This window comes from Triturus cristatus, chromosome 1_2, assembly GCF_964204655.1.
Source record: "Triturus cristatus chromosome 1_2, aTriCri1.1, whole genome shotgun sequence".
Lineage (NCBI taxonomy): Eukaryota > Metazoa > Chordata > Amphibia > Caudata > Salamandridae > Triturus > Triturus cristatus.
In genome coordinates, this window is record NC_140580.1 from 943,781,572 (window position 1) to 943,807,882 (window position 26,311).

Genomic DNA, 26,311 nt, shown 5'->3' on the forward strand with positions numbered 1-26,311 from the left:
TAAGATCTATCCGGACTCACATCTCCTTAATGCCAGCTCCCGATCTCCTCCTCTTGGGCTGACACCTACATGTTGTATCCCAAAGTAACAAAGTCCTGCTTTGTCTCCTCCATGTTCTTCCCAAATATGTGTCGCAACCACATAGCTATAAACTCGATTAGCAATTGCTCTTAGATGCTGAAGTATACGCGATTAATTTAGTTTACAGTACTTTCAATGTATTTCTTACCACACACACATTCCAGTATGTACACTACATGTGTGGTTTCACAATGGATCCATTCTTTAATTTGTTTTGTTTTACCATCTGATGTATTAAAGCTTGTCGTATTTCGACCTATTTGGCATGCTTTGCACTTCTGGCATCTAAAAAAAAAACCCGGTTTCATAAGCCAATTTTTTTGATTAATTTCTTGTTTTTACAAAATGGCTTCGTACCAGCCTGTCTCCAAGTGAGGCTGTCTTTTTGTATGTAATGTTGGGGAAATTTTGAAATTCCTTTCCTCAAATCTTCTTTTTTTATGAGAATATTCCAATAGGTGCACACCGTTTTTTTTATTTCTCACTCTGCCTGATTAAAATCCATTATGTATCTTATGACTTAGTCATCCTCCACCTTGTTCAAATTTTTTTTTTAGTCAATAAATCATCCCAGTCTTTGGATCTAGCTCTTAAAAAGACATCCTTAAGCACACTGATCGGATATCCTCGCCGTCTGAATCTCTCAAACATCTTCCGCCCCTCGGATTCAAATTCTTCTGTTTCGGAGCAGTTCCTGCACGATCATAAAAACTCCCCATATGGAACGCTCCATTTCAATGCATTTGGATGGGCACTGTTAGCAAATAAAATACTATAACAGCTCGATGGCTTATGGTGTAATGTAGTGCACATTTTTCCTTTTTCAATATACACTTCAGTGCATCTCATAGTGAATTGTAGTTTCAGAGGATTCTCATTCAGTGACTTTAAGAAGTTTATTAACCCTTCCTCCCCTCCTTCCCAAATTAAACATAAGTCATCAGTGAAGCGGACCCTTCGGATCACCTTCTCTAGGATCTCATTGTTCTTCTCGGTCCACACGGACTCTGCTTCCCAGTATCCCATCGTTAGATTAGCATACGTTGCGGTAAAGGAAGTGCCCATTGCCGTTTCTTCCTCCTGGATATAAACTTTTCATCAAAGAGGAAAACATTGTTCTTAAAACAGAAAACCATGATCTCCATTATCATTTCTGTGTGCTCCAGGAGACTTGATGATCTGGAGTGTAGTGTCTACATACTTCTAGGGCATCTTTGTGGGCGATTGATGTGTAAAGAGATACCACATCCACTGTGGCCATGATGTAGTTCTCCTTCCAAGGTATTCCATTTATAAGATTAAAACAATCCATGGAAGCCCTGATGTATGAGGGAAGTTTTGCTACATAGGGGAATAAAAAGATGTCCACAAATCTTGAAGCATTTTCCAAGAGAGAGTCACAAGAGTTCACGATTGGACGTCCTGGAGGATTGTCCAGTTGTTTAGGGACTTTTGGTAATATATATAGTGTTGGAGTAATCGGATGTACCTTTTAAAAGTATTTCCGCTCTTTATACTCTAAGAGTCCCCATTAATGCCACTGATTCAGTTTTGCATGAACCCTCATGTTGATCTTTTTCATTGGGTTACTTGTTAACTTTCCATAATGTCGTGCATTATTTAGTTGTCTTTTAACTTCATTCAAATATTTTGTCTTCTCCATAATCACTATATTGCCTCCTTTGTCTGAGTTTTATAATGATTGAGCAGTCCTGTGAGAAAGTGCCATCTTAATTGCATGGTATGCCCCCACTTTTTGCTGAATTGCTGATGTACTTTGACTGAGTGTGCCCTGGGCTCCTGCCAATCAGGTGCCCAGGGCCTGTGTTCCTTTCCTAAAACTGCATTGGAGCCTAAACCCAATTTGCATCGCTGGCCACATGTCAGCCCCTGGTAAATGGTACTCTAGGTACCCAGGGCCCTGTGACCAGAGAAGGCCCCTAGGGGCTGGAGCACTTATTGTGCCACCCTTAGAGGCCCTGTGCCCTGACACACACACACTGCCTTCGCAGGCTGAGTGTCTGGGTGCAGAACAAAACAGAGAGTCGACATGGCACACATCCCTGTGTGCCCTGCCCACAAACACACTGCCCTGGCATACCTCAGTCACCCCTCTAGCTGGGTGCCCTATGCCAGTGGTGTGGGTGCAGGTGCATGAGCCCTGTACCCCTACAGTACCCAGGTCCATTCCTGGGCACTGTAAGTGCAGTGCTGCCATTAAGAGTATATGCTGCTAGGAAATAGTCATCACGAACTCCACTACACCATGATGGCTACACTGAAGACTGAGAAGTACATTAAACCCACACTGATGCCAGTGTGGGATTTAATGTAAAATGCACAACATAGGGCAACTTAGAGTTGCCCCCTGAAACTAACCAACAACCCGTGTCCTGACTGAGAGGCTCCATAGGCTGCCACCCAGCAGACATGTTGCTGGACCCCTGGGTAGAGAGCCATCCGCTCTCGTGGGTCTGCAACAATGCACATCCTGGACGAGGTGCTAGTTCTCCTCCCCCAGGATGGGCAGGGGAAGCTTCAAAGGCATGCCCCCTTTGTGAGCTTCTCCAGGCCACTTGCTGTACTCAGCAACTGGCCCCCACCAGTTCTGACCCCCACTCTGGCGGAAAGATCAGCGGGAAAACCCAAGTGAGGAATGGGGGTGTGCTAGCCTCTGCTAACCCCACCCCTCAGGTGGGGGAGGCGAGGTGAAGCACAACTCCGGGCTCTCGCCATCTTGAGGATGGGGAGCCCTACCCAATCAGGACTAGGCTCCTGCCCCCCTCCCACTGGAGAGTGGCAGGATAGGGGGTGTACCCACCCCAGGGAAGGAACCCATTGGTCCCTGACCTTTACCTACCTGTATCGCCCCTAAATGTAGTATTTAGGGGCACCCTGAACCTTCCTTCCTCAGATCCCGATTCCGAAACAAGAAGAAGAACAAGAAGAAAGAAGACCTGCCGTGCAGCTGCTAACAAGAGGACGACACCAACTGACTTGGCCCCAGCCCTACAGGCCTTTCGACCCTCGAACCTGCTCCTGCTAAACCCCAGCGTCTCCAGTGGTCAGCAACCTCAAAAACCCCGGAGGACCTGACTGCCTTGCTCCTCTAAAAGACTGGGACTCCCACGAGCAGTGGTTCTGCTCAAACCAGCAACAACCCCTGGTGCCAAGCCAGGAACCGCGAATCCAGCACACTCTGCACCCGCCGAGCCCGTCTGTGCCTGAGTGAACAAAGACCATGAGGACGTCCCCCCGGCGACTGTGACCAAGAATCCAGCAACCAAGGACCCTCCTCGACGCTCCTGACGACGCCTGCAGCCTCACCTCCGGGGACCCCCCCAACCGCGACCAGCAGAGGGTAAGATTTCCCGACGCCAAAAGGCACCCCTGCGACCGGCGCCCTGCGGCCCTCTGTGCCCAGCTCATGGGTGCCTACCTAACCTACAGGTTCCCAACTTACCACTCGAAGTCGTGGCCGCACCTGAAGAATCTCCGTCCCCGAGCTTGCAGCCTTTGTTCGTCTTGCAGCATTCCCATTGAAATATATTGAGCGCCCGACGGCTCAAAAGCCACCTGCACCCAGCCACCCGAGTGCCCCTGGAAGTGCAGCATCTGTCCTATCCTACTTCCCCACTTGCCTTGTGTAAGTGATCAGGAGCTCAGCTCCCACAGCCGCATGGCCTGCCTGCTAGCAGCCACCAACCAAAGGCCACCTTCCCGCCATAGGCTAGCATTGGACCTACTCTCTCTGCACCCGGCTGCCCCTGTGTCGCTGAGGGTGTAACAACTGTACCTACCTGACCCTGGGAGACCCCTGAGTCTATCCCCAGAACCTTAACTCTGCCAGTCGAGTACTTACCTGAAAACCGATAACCTACATTTTCTCCATAGGGTAACATTGACTGGTTTTCACTTGGAATTTCTTCTAAGTGTCGAGTTTTGCAACTTTGAAATATTCACTAAAAATCACCCGATCAACGAAAACGAAATTACTCACCTGTTATCAGGAGAGATCCCAGTGCTGGATCTTTGTTCCCAGCACTAACCCTACAAAGCAATTACAACTGTGATTTTCCGATAACCAAACTTTCCTCCATAGGATAACATTGCCTGGTTTTTGCCAGAAATTCTTCTAAGTGTTGATTTTTGAAACATTCAAATATTCCTTAAAAATCGCCCGTGTAACAAAAACGATTTCTTTCAACTGTTTACAGGAGATGCACCAGGGCTGAATCCAGGATCCAGCCGCGAGTAAGAAAAACCTATGCAGAGTAACTGATATTGTGTTTACTTTAAAATTCCCATTGAGCTCAATGTTATAATTGTGTTTAACTTGTGTTGCCTATTGCAACAACTGTAACTACTGCTTTGAAAAGTCTATTGCTTATTGAAAGTATTTAACTAAAGCATCTCATTCTGAGAAAGTATTTTGATACCTACCTGTGGTTCTAAAATAAAACAACTATATATTTTGATATACAAAACGATTGGCCTAGCGTTCACTTCTTGAGTGTGTGAGACCATTTGCTGACTGAGTGTGTACAACAAATGCTTTACACTGTCCTCTGATACTGCCTTACTGCTCAACCAAGCTACCATTTTAGAGAGTAAGGTTATATCTAACTTTAACCGCTGCCAAACCTCTGGGGACTGTGGACTCTGTGCACACTGAACCTTACTTTGGTGCAGTATATACAGAGCCACTTACTTACAAGTCCTTCGGTAGGTCTTTAAGTGCCCACCAGTCATTTTGTGTCATGTTACTGTGACAGTTTGGCTTAGTTTTCTCTTTCAACGCAATATATATATATATATATATAGATAGATATAGATAGATAGATATAGATATATATAGATATATATTCACTGAAAAAACCATAGGTTTCACACAAGTTATAGTTAGCTGTACATTTCACTCGTAAAAAACCAATGAAATTCCCCCGTTATAGTTAGTGCAGGCAACTATAACTCACGCGACCGCAATCCTCTGCTGATGCTAATACTGTATTTAGACACTTATTTGCCCATGTCTTCTTCCATTAAATTTTAGCTATACATATATTACAAATATTTTTTTTTCATAAAGACACATATGTCATCAGCAGAGGATTGCGGTCGCGTGAGTTATAGTTGCCTGCACTAACTATAACGGGGGAATTTCATTGGTTTTTTACGAGTGAAATGTACAGCTAACTATAACTTGTGTGAAACCTATGGTTTTTTCAGTGAATTTGCAAGGTTTTTTAAATGCTAATTCCTAACTATAACGTGTGTGAAACCTATGGTTTTTTCAGTGAATTTGTACGGTTTTTTAAATGCTAAGTTACTTTACGCCATTCGTGGCGTGCGCGCCCAGTTAACGCAGTTCGTTCCGTGCGCGCACGGTGCGCTTCGCGCACCGCGCGCCCACTTTACGCAGTTAGTGCCGTGCACGCACGGTGGTCACGCGGTGCGCGCCACGTTACGCGGGATGGGCCATGTACGCACGATGCGCTTCGCGCACCGTGCGCACATGGGGGACATATTATGCGCTTCGTTGTGAACGTTATTCATTTGTACTTTCCATTTAATTATATAGGCCATGCACAAATGGTGCCCTACGGGCACCGTTTACACACGGGGTGGGGAAAGTGTGGATAATTTTTTTTTTTTTATACATTTTTTACCGTACGCGTACGGTAAGCGTAATCGGCGATTTTTGGAAAAAAAAAAAATTAGTTTTTTTGGCCTTGGGGGTTGTTTGGGGACACATATATGGATGCTGGGTGTTTAAGAACTGAATATACTCCCCCTGTAGATGTTTTTTGCCTTGGTTTTTGCAGCCCCCCTCAGAGTGCGAGAGAGAAAATGGCGGCCGCCGCTTCCTGGTTTCGACCGATTCGAATGTTTACTTAGATCGAACAGCCAATCAGAATCGCGCTCGCGCACGTCACCGTACGCGTACGGTAAGCGCACCGTAAGCGCACCGTAAGCTGGCTCAGATATATATATTGATTTAAAGGCTATTTTCTCAGAATCTACTGAACAGATTTACACCAAACCTACAAAAGGCACTTCCTTGACCTGTAGACTACCTCTCTGCCAAATTTCAAGGAACTCTGTTCAGCCGTTCGGGCTGTGGCTGTGTCTAAAGGTCCTATGGAAAAATGCATGGGAAATACGCGTTTTGGGACCCCCCTTTTATCTCAGCCCCCGCTTGACGAATCCCCCCGAGACTTTCAGGGTAGGAGCGGAGCGCAGCGCCCCACCTATTTTGAAAATTTGGCGAGGATTCGTCGACCGGCGCCAAAGTTATTCAAAATAGAATGTTGCGGTTTTCCTATGGAAACAGTGTCCTAACTATAACTACCTACTGGCGACCGCCAGTAGGTAATATAGATAGAGATATAGATGATATATATATATATACACACACACACACGTATGTATGTATATATAGATTTATGTATGTATATATAGATTTATGTATGTATGTAGTGGCAACTCAGTTGATAGAGGACTCCTACAATGTTTCATGGGCAATCAATCAATCAATTCAAGCTTTATTTCGACATATTTGTCATAAAAGCAACATACATAGATATTAAAACATATACAATACACAATCCAGATTCCAGACAATAAATGTGGAGATCAATCACAATAAATTCTATCTCAGCTATGCTAAAAACAATATAAATTAGTTAAAAGCCAGGTAACATTTGAAAGGTTAATAAAATATATTTTTTTTAAAAAGGGGGAGAGAGATAAAATTCATGGGCAATCACTATAAAGATAATATAGGATCCTTTTGAGGTACATTATGTATGTTACCTCAGACAGGTAATGGCATACTGATTAATATTACATGATGAAACTCTGATAGATCAGGGCATCTGCTTATAAGTCAGATCACGGTAGCATGATAGTGTGAGATGAACACTACTTAATTCCTCATGTGTGAGAATGAGAACCTATGCAATTCGTCATTTGATGGCATTATTGATAAGTGAGAGGTGCCTTCTGCAGATCATATGCTGATCATAAGCCAGTTGGTGCCAACTAGCGTTTGCCTACAAGTGAAGCTTCTCACTTCTTTTTTTTCTGAGCTTATGCGACTTTAATATGCAAGAACCAGTAAAACATAGTTATCATTCTCTTGATGTTTACTTTGAACCTCTTTATATAGAGAGATAAAGGTCATTCACTGCTTCTAAGTGGCTGCCTTTGCATCCTTTCTTTTACAGGTGTCCAATGCAATGGCAGAAGAGATCCGACGCCTCTCTGTGCTGGTAGATGAATTCCAAATGGATTTTCATCCGTCTCAAGTTGTGCTGAAAGTTTACAAAAATGTGAGTTTTGAGACATCAGGATGTTGTTTGATTTTTTTGATCTGTTTTTTTCTGATCAGTTATCTCCATGTTCTTTACTTTTAGGAGCTTCATCGGCACATTGAAGAAGGTCTCGGAAGAAACATGTCGGATCGCTGTTCCAGCACCATTACTGTCTCGCTGCAAGCGACTCGTCAAGACATGATGGGTCAGTCAATATTAGAGGCAGAAGGATGGGTAATAAGTCGGGAGGAAATTTGGGTGCTTTTGTCAGCTTTCAAGGGATATATTGCAATATGATGGTAAAGCAAAACAATGATGAAGACTGGGGTAGCAAAGGATGACTGTCATTCTGTGGAATTTACTTCTGTCTGTACTGTCCACACTGCAACCCAGAAGAAATTAAAGTTATGGGATTGTATACCAAAATACAAATAAATTACTAGAATGCATGAATATTGAAAGTAACAGGAAAAAAACAGAAGCATTCGCCTTGAGGAATTTCCAGTTCCAAGTATGCCACATTGTCTTGGAGGTACTGTGCTTATATTGAGCCCTTGCTGATATGATGCTTTTAGCTTAGTCTGTATACTGGCTATTGATGACTCTAATTTCCTTCAGTGTCTGGCACATTAGATGAAAGACATTCCTTGGTGTTCTTTGTACGGTCTTGCCAGGCACTACAAGAGTCTGCTTGCTTGCATTGCTTTGACTTGTTCCCTTCTTCTTGGCAGATGGATTTCTACCTCTCCTTCCGGACAATCTGCGAGGACAGGTGGATCTGTTGGTTCCCCGTCAGTGCTTTAATCTCAGCTACGACCTGAACTGTGATAAGCTGTGTAGTGACTTTCAGGAAGACATTTCCTTCCACTTTTCTATGGGATGGACAATGTTGGTTAATAGGTTTCTGGGACCAAAGAATGGGCGCAGAGCATTAATGGGATATAGTGACCAGGTGAGACTCCATAATAGAATGTCTGTGTGATGACCTGGTCTGTCCTGCTTGGACAGACACTATTTCTTGTGAAGTTCAAGCGTTTAATTCTTGGGAAAGGATGGTGTTTTTTGGACTGGAGAGTCCACTGCATAAGTTGTCACATATAGATTTGAAGCGAAAAATGACAAAGAAACTTCACTTTAACTGTGGTTTGGTGCTGTCAGAGATCTAATTCTCCACTTAAGGCATGCTACACTGTGCTGTGTAGTTCAACTCTTTTGCTATGGAGTTGCCCTATCTGTGCATGAGTTTAATATGTTATTTTTCTTGTCTTCCACTGAGTGTATTCATAGGAATTTCAGATTTTTAAGGGTTGATACAAACATAAGGGTTAGTTGTTCCTTTGCATGATAAGCTGTGTGAATTGTCTTCATGACTTTCCTTTATCACATTTGAGTTCAGTAGCCAGGATTCCTGTGGAAGACACCAGGGCTACCAAAACATTGTAACCAACAAGTATTTAGTGCACTGTTCTGTTTCAACCAAACTGTTTTTGTCACAGGTTCAACGTCCTTTACCTTTAACACCTGTGAACCCGAGTATGCCCCCATTACCACAGGGCTCCTTAACCCAAGAAGAGCTCATGGTCTCCATGGTGACTGGCTTGGCATCACTGACTTCCCGCACCTCCATGGGGATTCTAGTGGTGGGCGGAGTGGTGAGTACATATGTTGATATCTGTGGTAGGGAATGTGGTTTCTGTTGATGGACGTTAGTAGTACTGTTAGCCTAAGAGAGATGCTGAGTTCAGCTTGAAAGGTCATTTCAGAATTAGGTCTTTAACCAGACGGCTTACTTTGTTAACTGCCATTTACCAGGAGTTTCTGCTGTTCTTCCATAAAAGAACTCTTGTTTTCAATGTTTGTCAAGTCTCAGAACAAAACACTCTTTTGGGAGTTGTTTGGGGTAAATATAGCTAACAGAGAGATTTGTCAATGTGTCTCACTAAAGTTTGGTCTCCTGTGGTCTGAGACAGTATTTGTGTATATTGCTAGGCAAGCTTAACACCTTTTATGGAAAAGGAAAGACTCTTATCTTAAAAGCAATAGAAGGATCCCTCCTGACACTATTCTGTTTTCAGGTCTGGAAAGCAGTGGGCTGGAGGCTGATTGCGCTGTCGCTTGGTCTTTATGGTCTCCTTTTTGTGTATGAAAGACTTACCTGGACAACAAAGGCAAAAGAGAGAGCTTTTAAACGCCAGTTTGTGGAGTACGCCAGCGAAAAATTGCAACTCATTGTCAGCTACACAGGCTCCAACTGTAGCCATCAAGTTCAACAGTAAGTGTCTCTACTGTAATTGGCATCTGAGTCGCCATGGTGTGCTGTCTTCATTAAGCCTCAAACAATCAGTTTTTCCCACACAGGCCTGTCCTGACATTAGCAAACTTGAGTGCATGAGAACAGCATACAGCCATTGTTCTGAATGGTAGGGAAATTCTGGGCACCCTCCCAGGAGCAAATGAATGAAACTCACTAGACACAGCAAGTTGCTCAGAAACGGAGTGAAATATATTTATTGGTACCAAATGCATGCATCATCATTGCTGATCAGCAAGGAAGAAGTCAAGTCTCCTGCCTTCGGGGCTCTCAGATTGCTTCTTCCCTGAGTGACTTGTGTCTGGGTGTTATATGCATTTTGGTATTGCCATGTCAGCGGAACTAGAATAAGGCACCAAGCCAAATATGGCTAACAGGGATGTGCAAGAACTGCACTATGCCAATTATAAACAGCTAGATATGGGCAGACCAGAAAAAGCTGTCTCGGCCCTGTGTAAGCAAATTGCACAACCAGGCAAGAAAACTATCATGAAGTCAGGACAAGCAAAGTATAACACTTACAAAACTTCTTTTGAAACTAAGCACAGAAGCTTTAATGAAACATAGAAAGTTTGTTTCACCCTTAAGAAATAAGTAATTATTTACCATCAGATCCACAAATGCGCTTCTTAGGAAAGAAACAGGAAAGAAAGTCCTTACTTTTATCCTTTTTCTTTTATCCAAAATAATGAAACTATATATCTAATTTTCACGACTATTTGTCTTTAATGCACATGTTTTTATGTGCAGTTTCATACTACCTTACAACCTGGTTGCCACAGTCTTTATTTGCAGCCTGTGTCTTAGTAGGCCCTGGCTTATTTATTTAGCTGTGTTTTTTTATCACCAGCAGATGTCAGCTTTCACAGTTTTTTCAGGAGTGCAGTTCCAGGGCTCCTAAACCCTGTCTGACAATTAATGACACAGGGCCCCTATGATGCTATCTGTTTCTAAAATAAAAATTAAAAAAAGGTATATATTGGACTGCCATTTAAATACAAGTTTCCCAGCTGTCCAGTATGACCGCAATATGCTGTCTTCTCATGTCCTCACAGAAATCCAAAAAGTGGGATAAACAACAACTCATTACCTCCCTCTGCTAAGAAAGACAGCTTCCTGCGGACAGACAGCTTGAGTAACTATTAATGCTCTCTTGCTGGTGCTGGGAATGAGCTCAGCTCAGTTCATTCTATTAAAAACCAGGCATTCCAAGCCAGCCAAAATCTATTGTTTGCAGTGTGATAAAAGGGAGGACAATTTGTTTAGCATTTCACCCCTACAGCAGCCACCAATTACTCGTATAATGTGAATGCCTTTTAATATTTAATATCATGTATCTAAGGAGAGTCAAATCTACGCCACATAAATGATAACTTCAGCTTAGCTTTCAAATTTTTTATTAACAATTTTACATGGTGTATACACTATTTACATATTGAGTTTACTTGACATTTCATTATAAAGTGCTATGCCATTAGAGTGCTGCAACATTTTGCACAGGAGCCTTTTGAAACCCTAGGCCTATGTGCACATTTTACTGCTACTTTGACTTGGCATATGAAACTACTTTGCCAAGCTCTGAACTCCTATTATTCCACATATAAGTTACCCCAAAGGTAGATGCTAGTTAGCTGATAGGCAGTACTAACAAAAGGTAGGTCATCTTTTTTTTAAAACTTTTTTTTATGTCCTATTTGTGCAAAAAACACAAATTCGTTTTTCTCTGTGAGGCCTACTTTTTTCCTATTGAGGGCCTTTTTCTAGGTAAAGTTAGTTTTAACATCACTATGTTAAAATTATTATTTTTAGTATTATATAGCTGTAGCTATACCCTAAGGCAGGGGTCTTCAAACTGTGGGGCGCGACCCCTAGGGGGGCCGTGGAGTGATGCAAAGGGGGTCGCGCCTTCCCAGTCACACTTCTGCCCAGGCCCAAGGGCTTCAGCCCCCCCCCCCCCCCACTTCCCCCGTACTGTGTCTCAGCCCGGGCTGCTGCAGTGAAACTTGAGCTGCTGGGGGCTCAGCTGGGCAGTGTCTGGATTCCTATCTCCGGTACCCCCGTGTTTTTTCACAGGTCTTTAAAGACCATTTGCATTTTAACATGCCTTTGTAAACTGCTTACAGAGGCTTAGGTTTTTTTGCTGGTTCCAGTACCCCCTGGGTCCCCGCTGTGCCTATTCCTTACATTTGGATTTTACATTCACTGCCGTAGTGTGAGAATGCATTTCATGGAAAGGAATACAAAGTTGGCTTCCTGGGGGCGCCGTGAGTGAAAGTTTATTGTGCTTTTGAAGCACCTGCTGCAGCGTTTCTTTCCCCGGCAATTACCAGGCCTCACATAAATGTCAAGATAACGTGTGATTAATTATCTTCCTGGAGAGAGATCAGAATGTTGTATAGTTGAGGTTTTGACTTAGGTGATGTTAGTGCAGAGGGTTAATATGCCTGCTGCAAAGAACGTGTACCAAGTAGATTACAGAGTGCGTATGATGTGAAGAGATCAGCAGGTTACTGCTTTCAAAAGAGACATCCTTTTGTTACTTGCAATTTATAACTTAAAGTCCTAATAGAGAATAGTGAGCTATTAACTTTCATCCTAGAACAGCATGCACACTACAAAGAATACATTAGACCATTGATTAATGTTGCAAAAAGGGTTAATTTGGCTAGAAATCTTTTCTTATTATTAAAGGAAACTCCCAACTATGCTGTTTCTTTTTCGACTCTGAGTTTGTGCTTCTCCACACCAAGCACTCTTGAACTATACTGCCTACCAGTATGGATGACATGTGACTCCTATACTTTTAGTCCTTTGGCTTATGTAACATTTCCTATACACTGATTTACACACTTATGATGGATTGTTTCTGTGTAATGTGTGTGTGTGATGCAAAGTGCTCGGACACCCTACACTGGTATGAGTGGCACTATATAACTAATTCAATGCATCTGAGAGTGTGGGGTTATGGAGACTTGGTCACTGTTAAAGGGTGCTAGTGAGAGAATCCGTGGTTGGGGTGGTCATTGTGGGGGGCACCAACAAACATTGTCGCACAGGGCACCACCAGCACTAAAGCCGGCCCTGGGAAGTATGCACAGATAAGCGCTGAAAATACCGCTTTAGGTGACTGCTTTTTTTTTTGTACCGACTGGGCCACCAAAATAATCTGCTGGCAACCCTAACCATAGGACTGGAAGTTTGTTGCAGGATCAGCACATTATTTATTTCCTTCACCCTCGATCCCCGATTAATGCCGCAATAGTTTAACTTAGATATTAAAGTCTACGCCCCCGTCAATAACATGCTGAGTTACTTCATGGGTCTGGGAATGCACCCTGCATTCAGACAACTCATTCCTCATTCTCGCCCTTTATTGTCACGCTCACCTTGCACTCACAGTGATCACAATGCACTCACACTGATCACCATGCACTTGCACCATTCACCCGCTCACCTTGCACTCACAGTGATCACTCTGCTCTCAAAATGCACTTGTCCTGCTCACACTATACCTCCACCTGCAGTCACACGAGTACACTACTCATCCTGCACTCATGTGACACTTCACTCACCTGTCCCCCTCACTACTCAATATGCAACTCACTCAAACAAGCCCATCAGTAATCATACATTCATTCATCCCATTCTGAACTTGCATCCGCACCCAAAATGAGAGAGGACAGCAAGGGAGTGAGAGAATTTGATTGAAGAGGTCAGGGATGAGGAGAAATGTGAATTGCCGAAGAGAAGTGTGGACACGCAAGAAGTGATTGTGATCCAAAGGTGAGGGCTTCTGTTAGAACAAAGGGGAGATGTGAAAGAGGAATGGGGGACTGGAGAGGTGTAAGATACAAATAGACAAAAATTTGAATGAAGAGACGAGGTGAATGAGAAGTGCTGAGGGGCACGGGAGGTGACCGGGCCAGAGAGGCCATGAGATAAATGTGAGAGACTGTTAGAGATGAGGGCAGTGAAAGGACAGAATGGCAAGAGGTGATTAAAGGTGAAGTGAGAGGTTGAATGGGGAGAGTTCAGAAGTTGTAAAAAGGGGTGAAAGAAAATGACCTGCAAAGTGAGAGAGGGATCCGGGGTTAGGAGAGGAGAGAGGGATGGAAGGGAGGGGGTCAGAGGAAAGCTGCATGGGTATAAGGCTTAACTCTACACAAAACCGCCAGGGTTTTAAGGGACCCCTGCTTCTTCCGGTCAGGGCCAGGTGAGCTTCTAATGTGGCAGCACGTATTGCTGCAGAGTGGAAGGCCCTTCACAAAGGTTGACTTGAAATCTTTCTGATGATAATTGCTGTATTTTGGTTATAAATGGGTACTGATTGGGTGAAATCTTTCCTCAGCGTTACTGTGTGTAACAAATATCAAAATAATGAAGCAATGCTATCCCAAAATACGCAGCATCACATAACCTTATTTACATTTTCATCCCACGCAATTTAGTCAACAGGTTTAGACATTTTTGTCAAGAGGGGGTCCTTACGCCTCAAAATGTTGACAGGGGGGTCTCGGCATCCAAAAGTTTGAAGACCTCTGCCCTAAGGTATCAGAGCGCTATTTTTTGTTAACATTTACAAGAGGTACATAAAACATGAATAATCCTTCATACATCAATTATGTACATAAACAAACACAAAATATCTTCTCTGAAACATAGGACAATGTATGCAAAGTCCATTCTCTTTTTATATGGAATGCTTGGCATTTCTGCCTCAAGTTTTAATTCTAATGTTTACCATTCTGGGAATATAATAATTGAAGTTTCACGCTTCTATACTTTGTAACAGCGAAACTTTCCATAGTAGTGCACAACTACTTAACATATTTTATATTCTTACCTTTATTTGTCAGGGCTATTTGGTGATGATTTTTTTTTTTTACTTTACTCTCCTGACAGTTTTTAAACAACTTTCTTAGTGGGCTTACCACCACTTTTCTCTGAGATCCACTCTTGTGAAAAGTGCTTTTTACTCACAATGTGCACTTACACCCTGAAAGATTAATACAAAAGGTCTCTTACAAGGGAAAAGTTATTAGGTAGTGGATAGAATGAGTTAAAAAGAGGAAAATCAACAGTTATGGACCAGCCAGAGACACCACAAAACAAAATGTTGTTTCTCTAATGCAGTAATGCTCTATTTTTCATATAATTCAAAGAAACATTTCAAGGAAACATAGTGGCCCATTACTGTTAAAGATCAGTACACTATTTAAATGCAGTCATTCATCCATGACATACTACGCATATTTCAAAATCCTTTCCATGTGTTCCGGTGCAACCCGCAAATCAGAAGCTCCACTCACTATATTCTGGGAGGGTTTCTTTTTCTGGGGAAAATCCATACACCATCCTGGCTCGGGCTCTTCTGCAATGGACCTTATTAGCCTCCGAAAGGCCTGCCACTTGTCAGTATTTACTGACATAAAGTAACTTAGTTACTTATCAGTCCCATGTTTCACTACATCTCATATTTGTAGATACACCTCAATGCTTTAGTTCACTATTAACTATATCTGGGGTCATAAATTATTCTCTGGCCCGAACTCTCCTGCAGTGGAAACCACATATCAATTAATGTATTGATACAGAGAAAATGTCAGTTATTCTCTACAGTCCCCTGTTTAGTTTAAATGCCAGTTAATGTCCTTTTTTTATTAATACCATGTGTTAAATATGCATTTGAAAGGCAAGGTATCCCACTTCTGACACCATTCTGTTAGGGAAATACTGGGCACCCTCCCAGGAGCACAGCAGGTTGCTCAGAAACAGTGAAATGTAGTTATTGGTACCAAATGCATGCATCATCATTGCTAATCAGCAAGGAAGAAGTCAGGTCTCCTGCCTTAGGGGCTCTAAGACTGCGTCTTCCCCGAATGAATTGTTTCTGGGTGTTAAATGCATTTTGGTAATGCCAGGTCAGCAGAACTAGAACAAGGCACCAAGCCAAATATGGCTAACAGGGATGTGCAAGAACTGCACTATGCCAATTATAAACAGCTAGATATGGGCAGACCAGAAAAAGCTGTCTCGGCCCTGTGTAAGCAAATTGCACAACCAGACAAGGAAACTATCATGAAGTCAGGACAAGCAAAGTGACCTCTTAGGTGGTTCAGGATAGCTGTTGAAGCTTGTCCAGTCAAGGTCAGATAGGAAACCCTTTGGCGCTCCGGGCCTCATGCTAGTGTGCTATATCTAAGCATGATATTTTTGTAGTGCCTACATATGAATTTATATGGATATATATATTTTTTAACAATATATTTTTCAACACCATACGCATAAGGAGATAAAATGAAACTTAAGTTAACTCTGCAAGTAAATTTAACTACACATATGTACAGAGGTATTGCTTTATTGCCACATAGAGGTTAAAAAACCCAGACCTTAATTATGAGTGGCACAGAGTGGTATCTTGATGGATATGGCTTTGTGCCATTCTAACATTCATGGGACTCAAGGCCTGGAATTACTGGTTCGGCAAACCCTGGCCACGATAATTCGGGCCTGGAGACACCGGACCCGGGCTTTTGTGCAGAGCTGCGTGTGGTTGCTGTGCATGGCTCTCAACATCTAACTAAAGCTTGAGTGAGCAACAAATGCCCCACTGCCACCTACTTTGTCCTTCATGCTTCCACTCCACGTCAGCTACTTTAGTGGCCCCAGCTCTTCTTTACCACCTGATCCAAGCAAGATTTGGCCCTTTATTTCCAATGGCAGGGGATAAAATGTGTTTTCGGACTTGGTATTCCTGGGTGTACATGTTATTGTTCGTTCCATGAGAAATAGATTGTCCTCAGATTTACATGCAGGGATACTGGCCAGAATCGGAGATTCTGGCCCTGTGGTATTCCCTTCCCCCAAAACCCAGGGAACTTCTAATGATGGTCTCAATGTAGAGATTATGATTTCAAAGGGCTCCTGAGTTTATTCTAGCTCCTTCCACTTCATAATTTGACCTTTTCACTATACCTTTCATCCTCTACTTGAGACATTTTGTTTGCTTGCAAAATATCATTCTTTTGTTCTGACTGAGACCACAAGAACTTTCAAGAGGCATAGCATACTAACCCAGTGTGTAGCCGGGCATTACTGATGCCTTCTAATTAGAGACAGGTGTCCTGTAAACTCTCCTGGTTTGCATTTGGATGTACAGCCTAACCATATCAGACACCCTGCCTTTTTTTTTTTGAAGGAGAGACGGTTCTCGGAAGTTAATGGGGGAGCAGCTTAGACCAAGTGTAGCATTCAGCATCTGAGGGCAAGACTAACAAGCTACTTACCTTTGTTAACAGTCTTTCTGGTGAATATTCTAACTGCAGATTCTTTACCATTACAATACTCCCTGGTGCCACACTGGCTCTGGAGACTTTTTTCCAGCAACACCAGTTTGAGACCCTCAGACGTGTAGCGCTTCAAACTAATTGTTGCTCCCAGTTTGCTGATCTCTAAATTGGAACTTTGTTTGAGATGTTACGGAGTTCACTCCACAGAACGGGGAGGTGGGGGAGCGGTGAGTAATTTACAGTTAGAGTGTCCTCCAGAAAGAGCTTGTTCTTCGGCTGGATACTTCTAATCAGAGATTCCTCACCTTTAGACTAGATCAAATACAGCAGTACCTCCCAAAGGTAGAGGGTCTGGGGAGTGGACTCAGATTAGAAAGTCTTGCAGGTCCGAGCAGGTAAAATGCCCCTCCCCTTTGAACTTAGCGGTCAGGGCAGTAGTCTTGCATGAACATGTGCATCGACGCCCACATTGCCACCTGGCAGAGTTATGGACCTGGAACCCCCCTTTCCAGTACATTCCAGCAGCCGTATCCGTGGCGGAATGAACATGCAAGGCCCTCTGCAGGTTGCGTCTTGACCAGCGTGTAGCAGATTGAAACAGAAGACTACCCACTGCAATAAGGTCTGTTTAAGCACCTCCTTATCCTTCTGTTGAGAAAACGCCACAAAGAGTTAGTTGTCCACACTGATGGTCTATTGTGTGATCAATATAAAATGTCTGCACCTTGTTTAGGGTTCAGCCAATGGATCCCTTCCTTCTTTTTTGAGTGGTGAGGGGGGAGTAAAAAATGTTGACCAAGTAATGGCTTGGCCAACGTAAAGAATAAACACATTTTGACTAAAATGCTGCCCTGGGTTGTCGGCACCAATTTCACTGAGAAAAAGTGATATCGGACACTGAAAGTACCTACAGTTCATTCACTTGGTGCGCAGAGGTGACATCGGTGAGTAAAACAATTTTTAGAGGCAAGCCTTGCAATGAGTAGATGTTTATCGGTTCAGAATGTGTGCATAAGATAAATGTTAAGACTAGATTTGATTCTGTGAGTTAAACCCTTTAACAAACTCCTCAAATCCAGCAACTTAATAGAGTTGATCATGTAAACTCAAAAAGACTGAAAGGGCCGATAAATAACCTTTACTGTGCCCACAACAAGGCCCTGCTGGGTCAATGCAAGTACAGACATTAACCCATTGTAAGGAAGTGGGTTTCTGTTGCAGTAACCCCCCCCCCCCCACTTTTTGCCTGATAACTGATGCACTTTTCCTTGGTGTGTCCTGGGCTCCTGCCAATCAGGTGCTCAGGGCCTGTGTTCCTTCCCTAAAAACTGCCTAACAGCCAAAACTCAATTGGCATCTCTGGTCACATGTCAGCCCCTGGTAAATGGTACCCTAGGTACCCAGGGCCTTGTGACCAGAGAAGGCCCCTAAGGGCAGCAGCACTTATTGGGCCACCCTTAGAGGCCCTATACCCTGATACACACACACTGCCTTTGCAGGCTGAGTGTCTTGGTGCAGAACAAAACAAAGTGTCGACATAGCACACATCCCTGTGTGCCATGCCCACAACACACACTGCCCTGGCATACCTCAGTCACCCCTGTAGCTGGGTGCCCTGTGCCAGTGGTGTGGGCACAGGTGCATGAGCCCTGTGCCCCTACAGTACCCAGGTCCATTACTGGGCACTGTAAGTGCAGTGTTGCCATTAAGAGTATATGGTGCTGGGAAGTCGTCAACACGAACTCCACAGCACCATGATGGCTACACTGAAGACTGAGAAGTTTGGTATCAAACTTCTCAGCACAGTAAACCCACACTGATGCGGTGTGGGATTTACTGTAAGATGCACGACCGAGGGCAACTTAGAGTTGCCCCCTGAACCTAACCTACAATCCACGTCTTGTCTGATGGGCTGCCTAGGCTGCCACACAGCAGACATGTTGCTGGACCCCTGGGTAGAGAGCCATCTGCTCTCCTGGGCCCACAACAATGCACATCCTGGGCGAGGTGCTAGGTCTCCTCCCCCGGGATGGGCAGGGGAAGCTTCAAAGGCATGCCGCCTTTGTGAGCTTCTCCAGGCCACTTGCTGTACTCAGCAACTGGCCCCCACCGGTTCTGACCCCCTCTCTGGTGGGAAGATCGGCGGGAAAAGCTAAGTGAGGAAAGGGGGTGTGCCAGCCTCTGCCAACCCCACCCCTCAGGTGGGGGAGGCGAGGTGAAGCACATCCCCGGGCTCTCGCCATCTTGAAGATGGGGAGCCCTGCCCAATTAGGATTAGGCTACTGCCCCCCTCCCACAGGAGAGTGGCAGGATAGGGGGTGTACCCACCCCACGGAAGGGACCCATTGGTCCCTGCCCTTTACCTACCTGTAACGTCCCTAAATTTAGTATTTAGGGGCACCCTGAACCATCCTTCCTCAGAACCAGATTCCGAAACAAGAAAGAAGATCAAGAAACAAGAAGACCTGCCATGCAGCTTCTAAAAAGAGGAAGACAACAACTGATTTGGCCCCAGCCCTACAGGCCTGTCGACCCTCAAACCTGCTCCTGCTAAACCCCGGAGTCTCCAGTGGGCAGCAACCTCAAAAACCCTGGAGGACCTGACTGGCTTGTGACTCTAACTCATTCGGACTCCCACGAGCAGTGGTACTGCTCAAAGCAAGTAACAAGCCCCTGGCATCAGCCAGGAACCGCAACTCCTGCACACTCTGCACCCGCCAAGCCTGGCCTGTGCCGGAGTGGACAAAGACCACGAGGACATCCCACCGGCGACTGTGACCCCGAATCCAGCACCCAAGGACTCACCTAGACGCTCCTGACGACGCCTGCAGCCTCAGATCCAGGGACCCCTCCACCGCGACCAGCAGAGGGTAAGATTTCCCGACGCCAAAAGGCACCCCGGCACCCTGCGGCCCCCTGTGCCCAACTCCTGGGTGCCTACCTATTCTCCAACTACCCAACTTACCTCTCAAAGTGGTTGTCACACCTGAAAAATCTTCGTCCCCGAGCTTGCAGCCTTTGTTCGTCCTTGAGCTTCTCTATTGAAATCCATTGAGCGCCCGACGGCTCAAAAGCACCCTGCACCCAGCCGCCCGAGTGCCCCTGGCAGTGCAACCTCTACTCTAATCTACTTCCCCACTTGCCCTGAGTTAGTGACCAGGAGCCCAGCTCCCACAGCCGCGTGGCCTGCTAGCCAGCAGCCACCAACCAAAGGCCCCCTGCCTCCCATAGGATAACATTGGGCCTAACTCACCCTGCTGCCCCTGTGCCGCTGAGGGTGTAACAACTGTACCTACCTGACCCTGGGAGACCCCTGAGTCTATGCCCAGAACCTTAACTCTGCCAGTCGAGTACTTACCCAAAAGTCGATAACTCACTATTCTTCTATAGGGTAACATTGACTGGTTTCACTTGGAAATTCTTCTAAGTGTCGAGTTTTGAAACTTTAAAATATTCTTCTAAAATCAGCCGAATAACGAAAACGAATTTACTCACCTGCTATCAGGAGAGATCCCAGTGCTGGATCATGGTGCCCAGCACTGACCCTGCAAAGTAATTAAAACCATACTTACCGCTAACTTGATTTTCCTCCATAGGATAACTTTGCCTGGTTTTTGCCAGAAATACTTCTAAGTGTCGATTTTGCAAACTTACAAATATTCATAAAAAATCGCCTGGATATGAAAAACGCATTCTTTCAACTGTTTACAGGAGATGCACCAGTGCTGGATCCAGGATTCAACACTTAGTAAGAAAAAGTAACGATAACCCTACTTACCTGCTAAGTGAATTTCCTCCCATGGGATAACATTGGTGATTCAATGTGAAAAAGTTTGTGTGTCAATTTTTAAAATACAATAATATTCCTTAAAAATCACAACTTTAACCAAAACGTTTTTACTCAACTGTTTACAGGAGATGTCCCAGGACTGAATCTAGGATCCAGTCCTGTGGTAAGAAAAATAATCTAAAAAGTAATCAATTGCATTTAACTAGAAATAACCATTGAGCTCAATGTTATATTGTGTTTCCTATTGCAACAACTGTATCTATTGCATTCAAAAGTCTATTGCCTATTGAAAGTATTTATCTAAAGCATCTCATTCTGAGAAAGTATATTTTGATACCTATTGTTGGCATATATTGGCATATATTTTTATATACAAACCATTGGCCTAGAGTTCAGTTCTTGAGTGTGTGAGACCATTTGCTGACTGATTGTGTACAACAAATGCTTTACACTGTCCTCTGATACTGCCTTACTGCTCGACCAAGCTACCACTTTAGAGAGTAAGGTAATATCTAACTTTAGCCTCTGCCAAACCTCTGGGGACTGTGGACTCTGTGCACACTGTACCTATTTGGGAACAGTATATACAGAGCCACTTTCTTACACCCATCCAAAGGTTTGGTCTGCAGGGGAGGTCGATCACCACAACAGGCAACAGATTTCTCCCAGTGTAGGTGGAATTTGTGTAAGGGTGTTTGGCTCTAAGGATGACCTCTATTACCTCAGTCTGGAAAATCAAGTACATTAAACTGCTGCTGCTCAATCTCCACACTGGCAGGTATAGATTGGGGAGGCTTGGGTGTAGGACCCTGCCCTGTTGTTGAGACAGGAGGTCCTCTAGAACAGGTAGCCGGAAGGACGGTAAATGCTCAGGAGCTATTTTTTTATTTTACAGAGTTTTATATAGCGCGGACTTGACCTGAATCGGGTATCAGAGCGCTTAACATAGCACCAGTTGCATTTCATGAGGACACATGCATTTTTGTTAGGCACGGGGAGATTAAGTGATTTGCCCAGAATCGCAGGATGTTCAGCGTCATTGCCGAGACTCGAACCCAGTTCCCCAGATTCCAGGGCGACCGCCCTAGCCGTTAGGCCAACTCCTCTCCTAGGCTATTGGCACCATACTCTCCTGGCCCAGTCTGGGGCGCTCAAAACAGACCAGGCCAAGCCATCTTGATTATCTCAGAACTCGAGGTAGTGGTGGAAACACATAAGCAATCTTGTGTCCTATCTCAGGTACAATGCATTTAATAGTAAGTGCTCTGGAGAAAACTCCAATGCACAAATGTTTGGCCACTGCTTGTTCTCAGCGGTGGCGAACAGATTTAGCCAGGGAATTTCCAATTATTCAAAGACGCCCTGCACTTTACCATTTTCTATTTTAATATTGCACTTGGCGATTACTTTTTAAAAAATATCTGCACTTACCCTGTACTACTTTGCATCCTGTGCCGCCTTCCAAGCACTTCTCCTTCGTCCAACTCGGGCTTGCCCGTTGAGTGGAGGGCGTTAGTGCTGACAGAAACTGCCTGGAGCACTTCCGGCTGGGACCGGAAGGGAGGGTGACGGTCTAGCGGCTGAATCCTTTATCAGGAGATGCCTGGCGAGACGCGCAGCGGGCGTGCCGAAGGCGCTCCTAAGGCAAGCCCATCTGCGCCAGTCTGTCGCCTGGACCCCTTGTCATTTGCCCCCTGACTACATTGATGCTCTAAGCCCGCGGTACCTTTACACGCGAGACAACCTGCTCAGTATTAAACATAATCCTTGCAGGCTTCCAGCACACTCGCACTGCCTACCTGATGAGCCTTTTTCGTGCTTGGCCTGCAGATATCAGAGCATTATTTACCCCAATTCACAACCTATACCTGACCTGTCCAACACAGGTATGTGCTCTGACCCGCTTAGGGATATTTCTCATGACCATGCCCATATACCACCTAATATTACTAAATGTAACTGCTTCTTAGCTAATGTTAGATCTCTCCCTAAGCACGCTACCAATATATGGGACCTTCTAACTGATCAAAGTCCCGACATTGGATTTCTCACAGAAACTTGGATAAAACCCTCCTCCATCCCAGCCATTGCTCTGGCGCTACTGGATGGATACCGCATCCAAAGACTTGACAGGAAGGGTCGAGTCGGTGGGGGTATAGCCTTAATTTTCAGAGAATCCATATCCGTCTCTTTTCTTGACCAGCTATGTACTGATGCATTTGAATGCCTCATATTTAGACTTGACCTTTACCCCCAACGCAGCTGGAAAGGAGCTCTTGTTTACAGACCCCCGGGCCCGCTACTGGGTTTTGCCAGACAAATATTAGAATTCATCTCTCCTCATGTGATTGCCACACGTAGTTTTCTCCGTAATTTTCTGAGATTTTAACATTCATGGTGAAGATGCCCTTAACCATGACACTTGATGTGTCTAAAAGATCTGGCCTCTTCTGGACTTTTAAAAATTAATAACAACCCCACCCATGTAGCTGGTCACACCTTGGACCTCATTCTAACTAATTCCCAGAACATTGTATGTGGAGAAACATACCCTCTGATCTGGTCTGACCACTCTCTGGTGAACTTTCAACTTACGAGTCCCATAATCTCCCCCAGCCCCACATTAATCGTTGGTATAGACCCTGGCATAAATTGACGCTTGACCATCTTCTGTTCCCTTTTCTTTCCTGGGACATCAACACTGCCACTTATACTGTAGAACAACTACTATCCCATTTTAACCCTGTCATCTTAAATACTATAGATAAGGCAGCCCCAATGAAACTTCAGACCCACTCTCCTAAATCCACCCCCTCTAATTGGTATTCCCCCGCCTTGCGTGCGGAAGAGTCAGTGTAAGAAGCTAGAGCTGATTTGGCGACTCTCTTACAATGAGCAAAATAAAGCGAGTTACAGGGCCGCTCTGACTTCTTACCATAAAAATATCAAAACTGCTCGCAAACTCCACATCTCACTCCAATTGGAGCAAGTTGGAAACAATTCCAGAACCCTCTTTCAAATCCTTAAATCTTACACGAATCCCAGAGCCTGTGATACTGCGGAATCTCCATCCCAGTCTCTGTGTGATAATATAGCCTCCTTTTTAATTCAAAAAATTGAAAACATATATCCGATAATTATTTAATCTAATGCCGTCTCGCCCCTTTCTATAGCGGGGTACACTAGCCATCAAAACTCTCCCTCGCAATTACACTGCTTCCCTCCTCTCATTCCAACAGAAGTTATATCCCTTCTTAACAGTACTAAATCAGGCTCTCCCCTTGATATCATCCCTGCCAAAATATCTTCCAGACTTTCGGTTCAACTTGCCATACCCATCTGCTCCATCCTTAATAGCTCCCTGAGCTCAGGTAGACTTCCTCCAGAATGGAAAAATGCTCAGATAATCCACATATGTAAAAATCTCAAGATTCAGACTTCTGAGCTGACCAATTATCGCCCCATATCCCTGCTTTGCCCACAGAGTAAGCTCATTGAAAGACACATAAATAAACATCTGTCTGCTTTCATCGAATCCTCTCACCTTCTAGATGTCTCACAATCTGGCTTCCGGGCCAAACACAGTACCGAAACAGCTCTAATGGAGGTAACTGACAACATCAGGATGGCACTAGACAATGGTCAGGCAGCACTTCTGTTGCTGCTTGACCTGTCAGCAGTATTTGATACCATTTCACATCAGATCCTACCTGAAAGAGTACAAGACATAGGGGTTCAGGGGCTTGCATTGAAGTGGATGACTGACTTTCTAACTAATAGAACCCAGACAGTCACCCTGGGTCCTTACAGATCTGCCCCTTCTAATGTTACCAAGGGGGTCCCTCAGGGCTCGTGTCTGAGCCTCACCCTTTTCAACATTTATGTGACCCACCAGGCTAAACTCATGAGGAACTTAGGGTTTAATCCCATATCATACGCAGATGATACCCAGCTCCTCCTAATCTTTGATAAGAACAGACCAGACATACAACTCATCTTTTCCGAGGGCATGATGGCTATTGCCACCTGGATGCAGAATAACTTCCTCCAATTAAACACAGAGAAATCTGAAATCATGCTGTTTGGAGGAGCTGCCATATGCTGGTCGCCCAGCTGGTGGCCTGAGGAGCTGGGTAGTGCCCCGTCGCCTAAGGAAGTGGTCAAGAACCTAGGTATCAGAATCGATCCGAACCTCACTCTAGACACTCATGCCAACACCACGGCTGGCACCTGCTACTATATTCTAGGTCTACTTAGAAGGATCTTTCCCCTGCTACCCCCTTCCACTAAAAAAACACTGATGCAAGCCCTTATACTAAGTAGACTAGACTATTGTAACGCTTTGCTTCTATCGGCCAATGAAGCTTCCCTTAACAAGTTACAAGTAGTGCAGAACACGGCCGCTCGCCTTGTTGCAGGCGCCCAACCTAGAACTTCTTCTATTCCTCTTCTCAAAAAACTCCACTGGCTCCCCGTGAGAAAGCGGGTGAAATTCAAGATAGGCTGCACTGTCTTCAAGGCCCTAAACAACTTAGGCCCTTCCTATCTTTCTAATAAGCTAATCAAGTACACCCCCTCACGTTCTCTGAGATCAGGTTTTAAACTCCTACTATGCACTCCCAGAATTAAAAAAGTGCGCAGTGGTGGCAAAGCTTTCACTCATCTTGCCCCTGCTTTTTGGAATGAGCTACCTCTTCAGCTTCGCAACTGCTCGAACTTTTCTCAGTTCAGGAAACTTCTTAAAACCCACTTTTTCTAGCCCTCTGTTCTGGCTGTTTAGACTACCGTCCTAACACAGAGATACCCCCATGGGGTGATTCAGCGCTATGTAGACTAATAGACTTCAAACCAATAAACTTCACCACCATGAGATAGAGATGCTACTTGTGGTCCATCAGTCAATGCCTGCTCTACTCATCTTCTGGTATTCGGAGGTCTCGCACGATGTTTGGTAACAGATCTTCCAACTCCGAGTAGAAAATGGTTGAACAATCTTACAGTTCATCATGGCAGTATCTATAAGCTAGCTAGTGATAAAAGGCACTGGAGACTGAAGCTGGATGAGAAAGTAAACAGTTCAGTGACCTTCAAGATGAAGGGGTGTTCAGTGGCTGGTGTCCTACTGCATACAAAAGGTACAAGACATAATTTTGGAGTAATGGAACAGGCTAAGAGAAGTCCAGATCCAAATAAAACGCCATGCGCAGTTCCTCCATCATACCTTCTCTCAAAAAAGCCGTCAATTCCCTGTCATTTTGTTGCCATACCATGCTCCTCCATAGACTGACTCTGGTCCACCTGACCAATCTCTGAGGAGGTAGGAAACGTCAAACAAATGGATATTGTGTTTACATCAATGGACTTTCCACCCTATTCTTGAATGCCAGTTTATATTTCCATTCCCTGGCCTACAGAACCATTATTAGCTTAGCACTTGTCTTGCTTCCCAGGCACTGTTTTCATGCCGTCTGTTGGACTTGGCCCTTTTTGCAGGGTCATCCCTGAACTTCTTGCCTTCCTCCTG

The 26,311-nt window shown here is 44.5% G+C and overlaps 1 protein-coding gene across 4 annotated transcripts in view; it reads left to right on the forward strand.

Annotated features, from left to right (window-relative positions):
* The window catches only part of MFN2 (mitofusin 2), an 89,365-nt gene that overhangs the window by 48,163 nt on the left and 14,891 nt on the right, over positions 1-26,311 (forward strand). For all 4 annotated transcript variants that reach the window (XM_085609924.1, XM_085609925.1, XM_085609927.1 and 1 more), the window contains 5 exons: positions 7,311-7,415; positions 7,500-7,602; positions 8,129-8,349; positions 8,894-9,049; positions 9,473-9,669. In XM_085609924.1, coding sequence (XP_085466050.1) covers positions 7,311-7,415; positions 7,500-7,602; positions 8,129-8,349; positions 8,894-9,049; positions 9,473-9,669 — 782 coding nt within the window. The remainder of the gene's footprint in view (positions 1-7,310; positions 7,416-7,499; positions 7,603-8,128; positions 8,350-8,893; positions 9,050-9,472; positions 9,670-26,311) is intronic.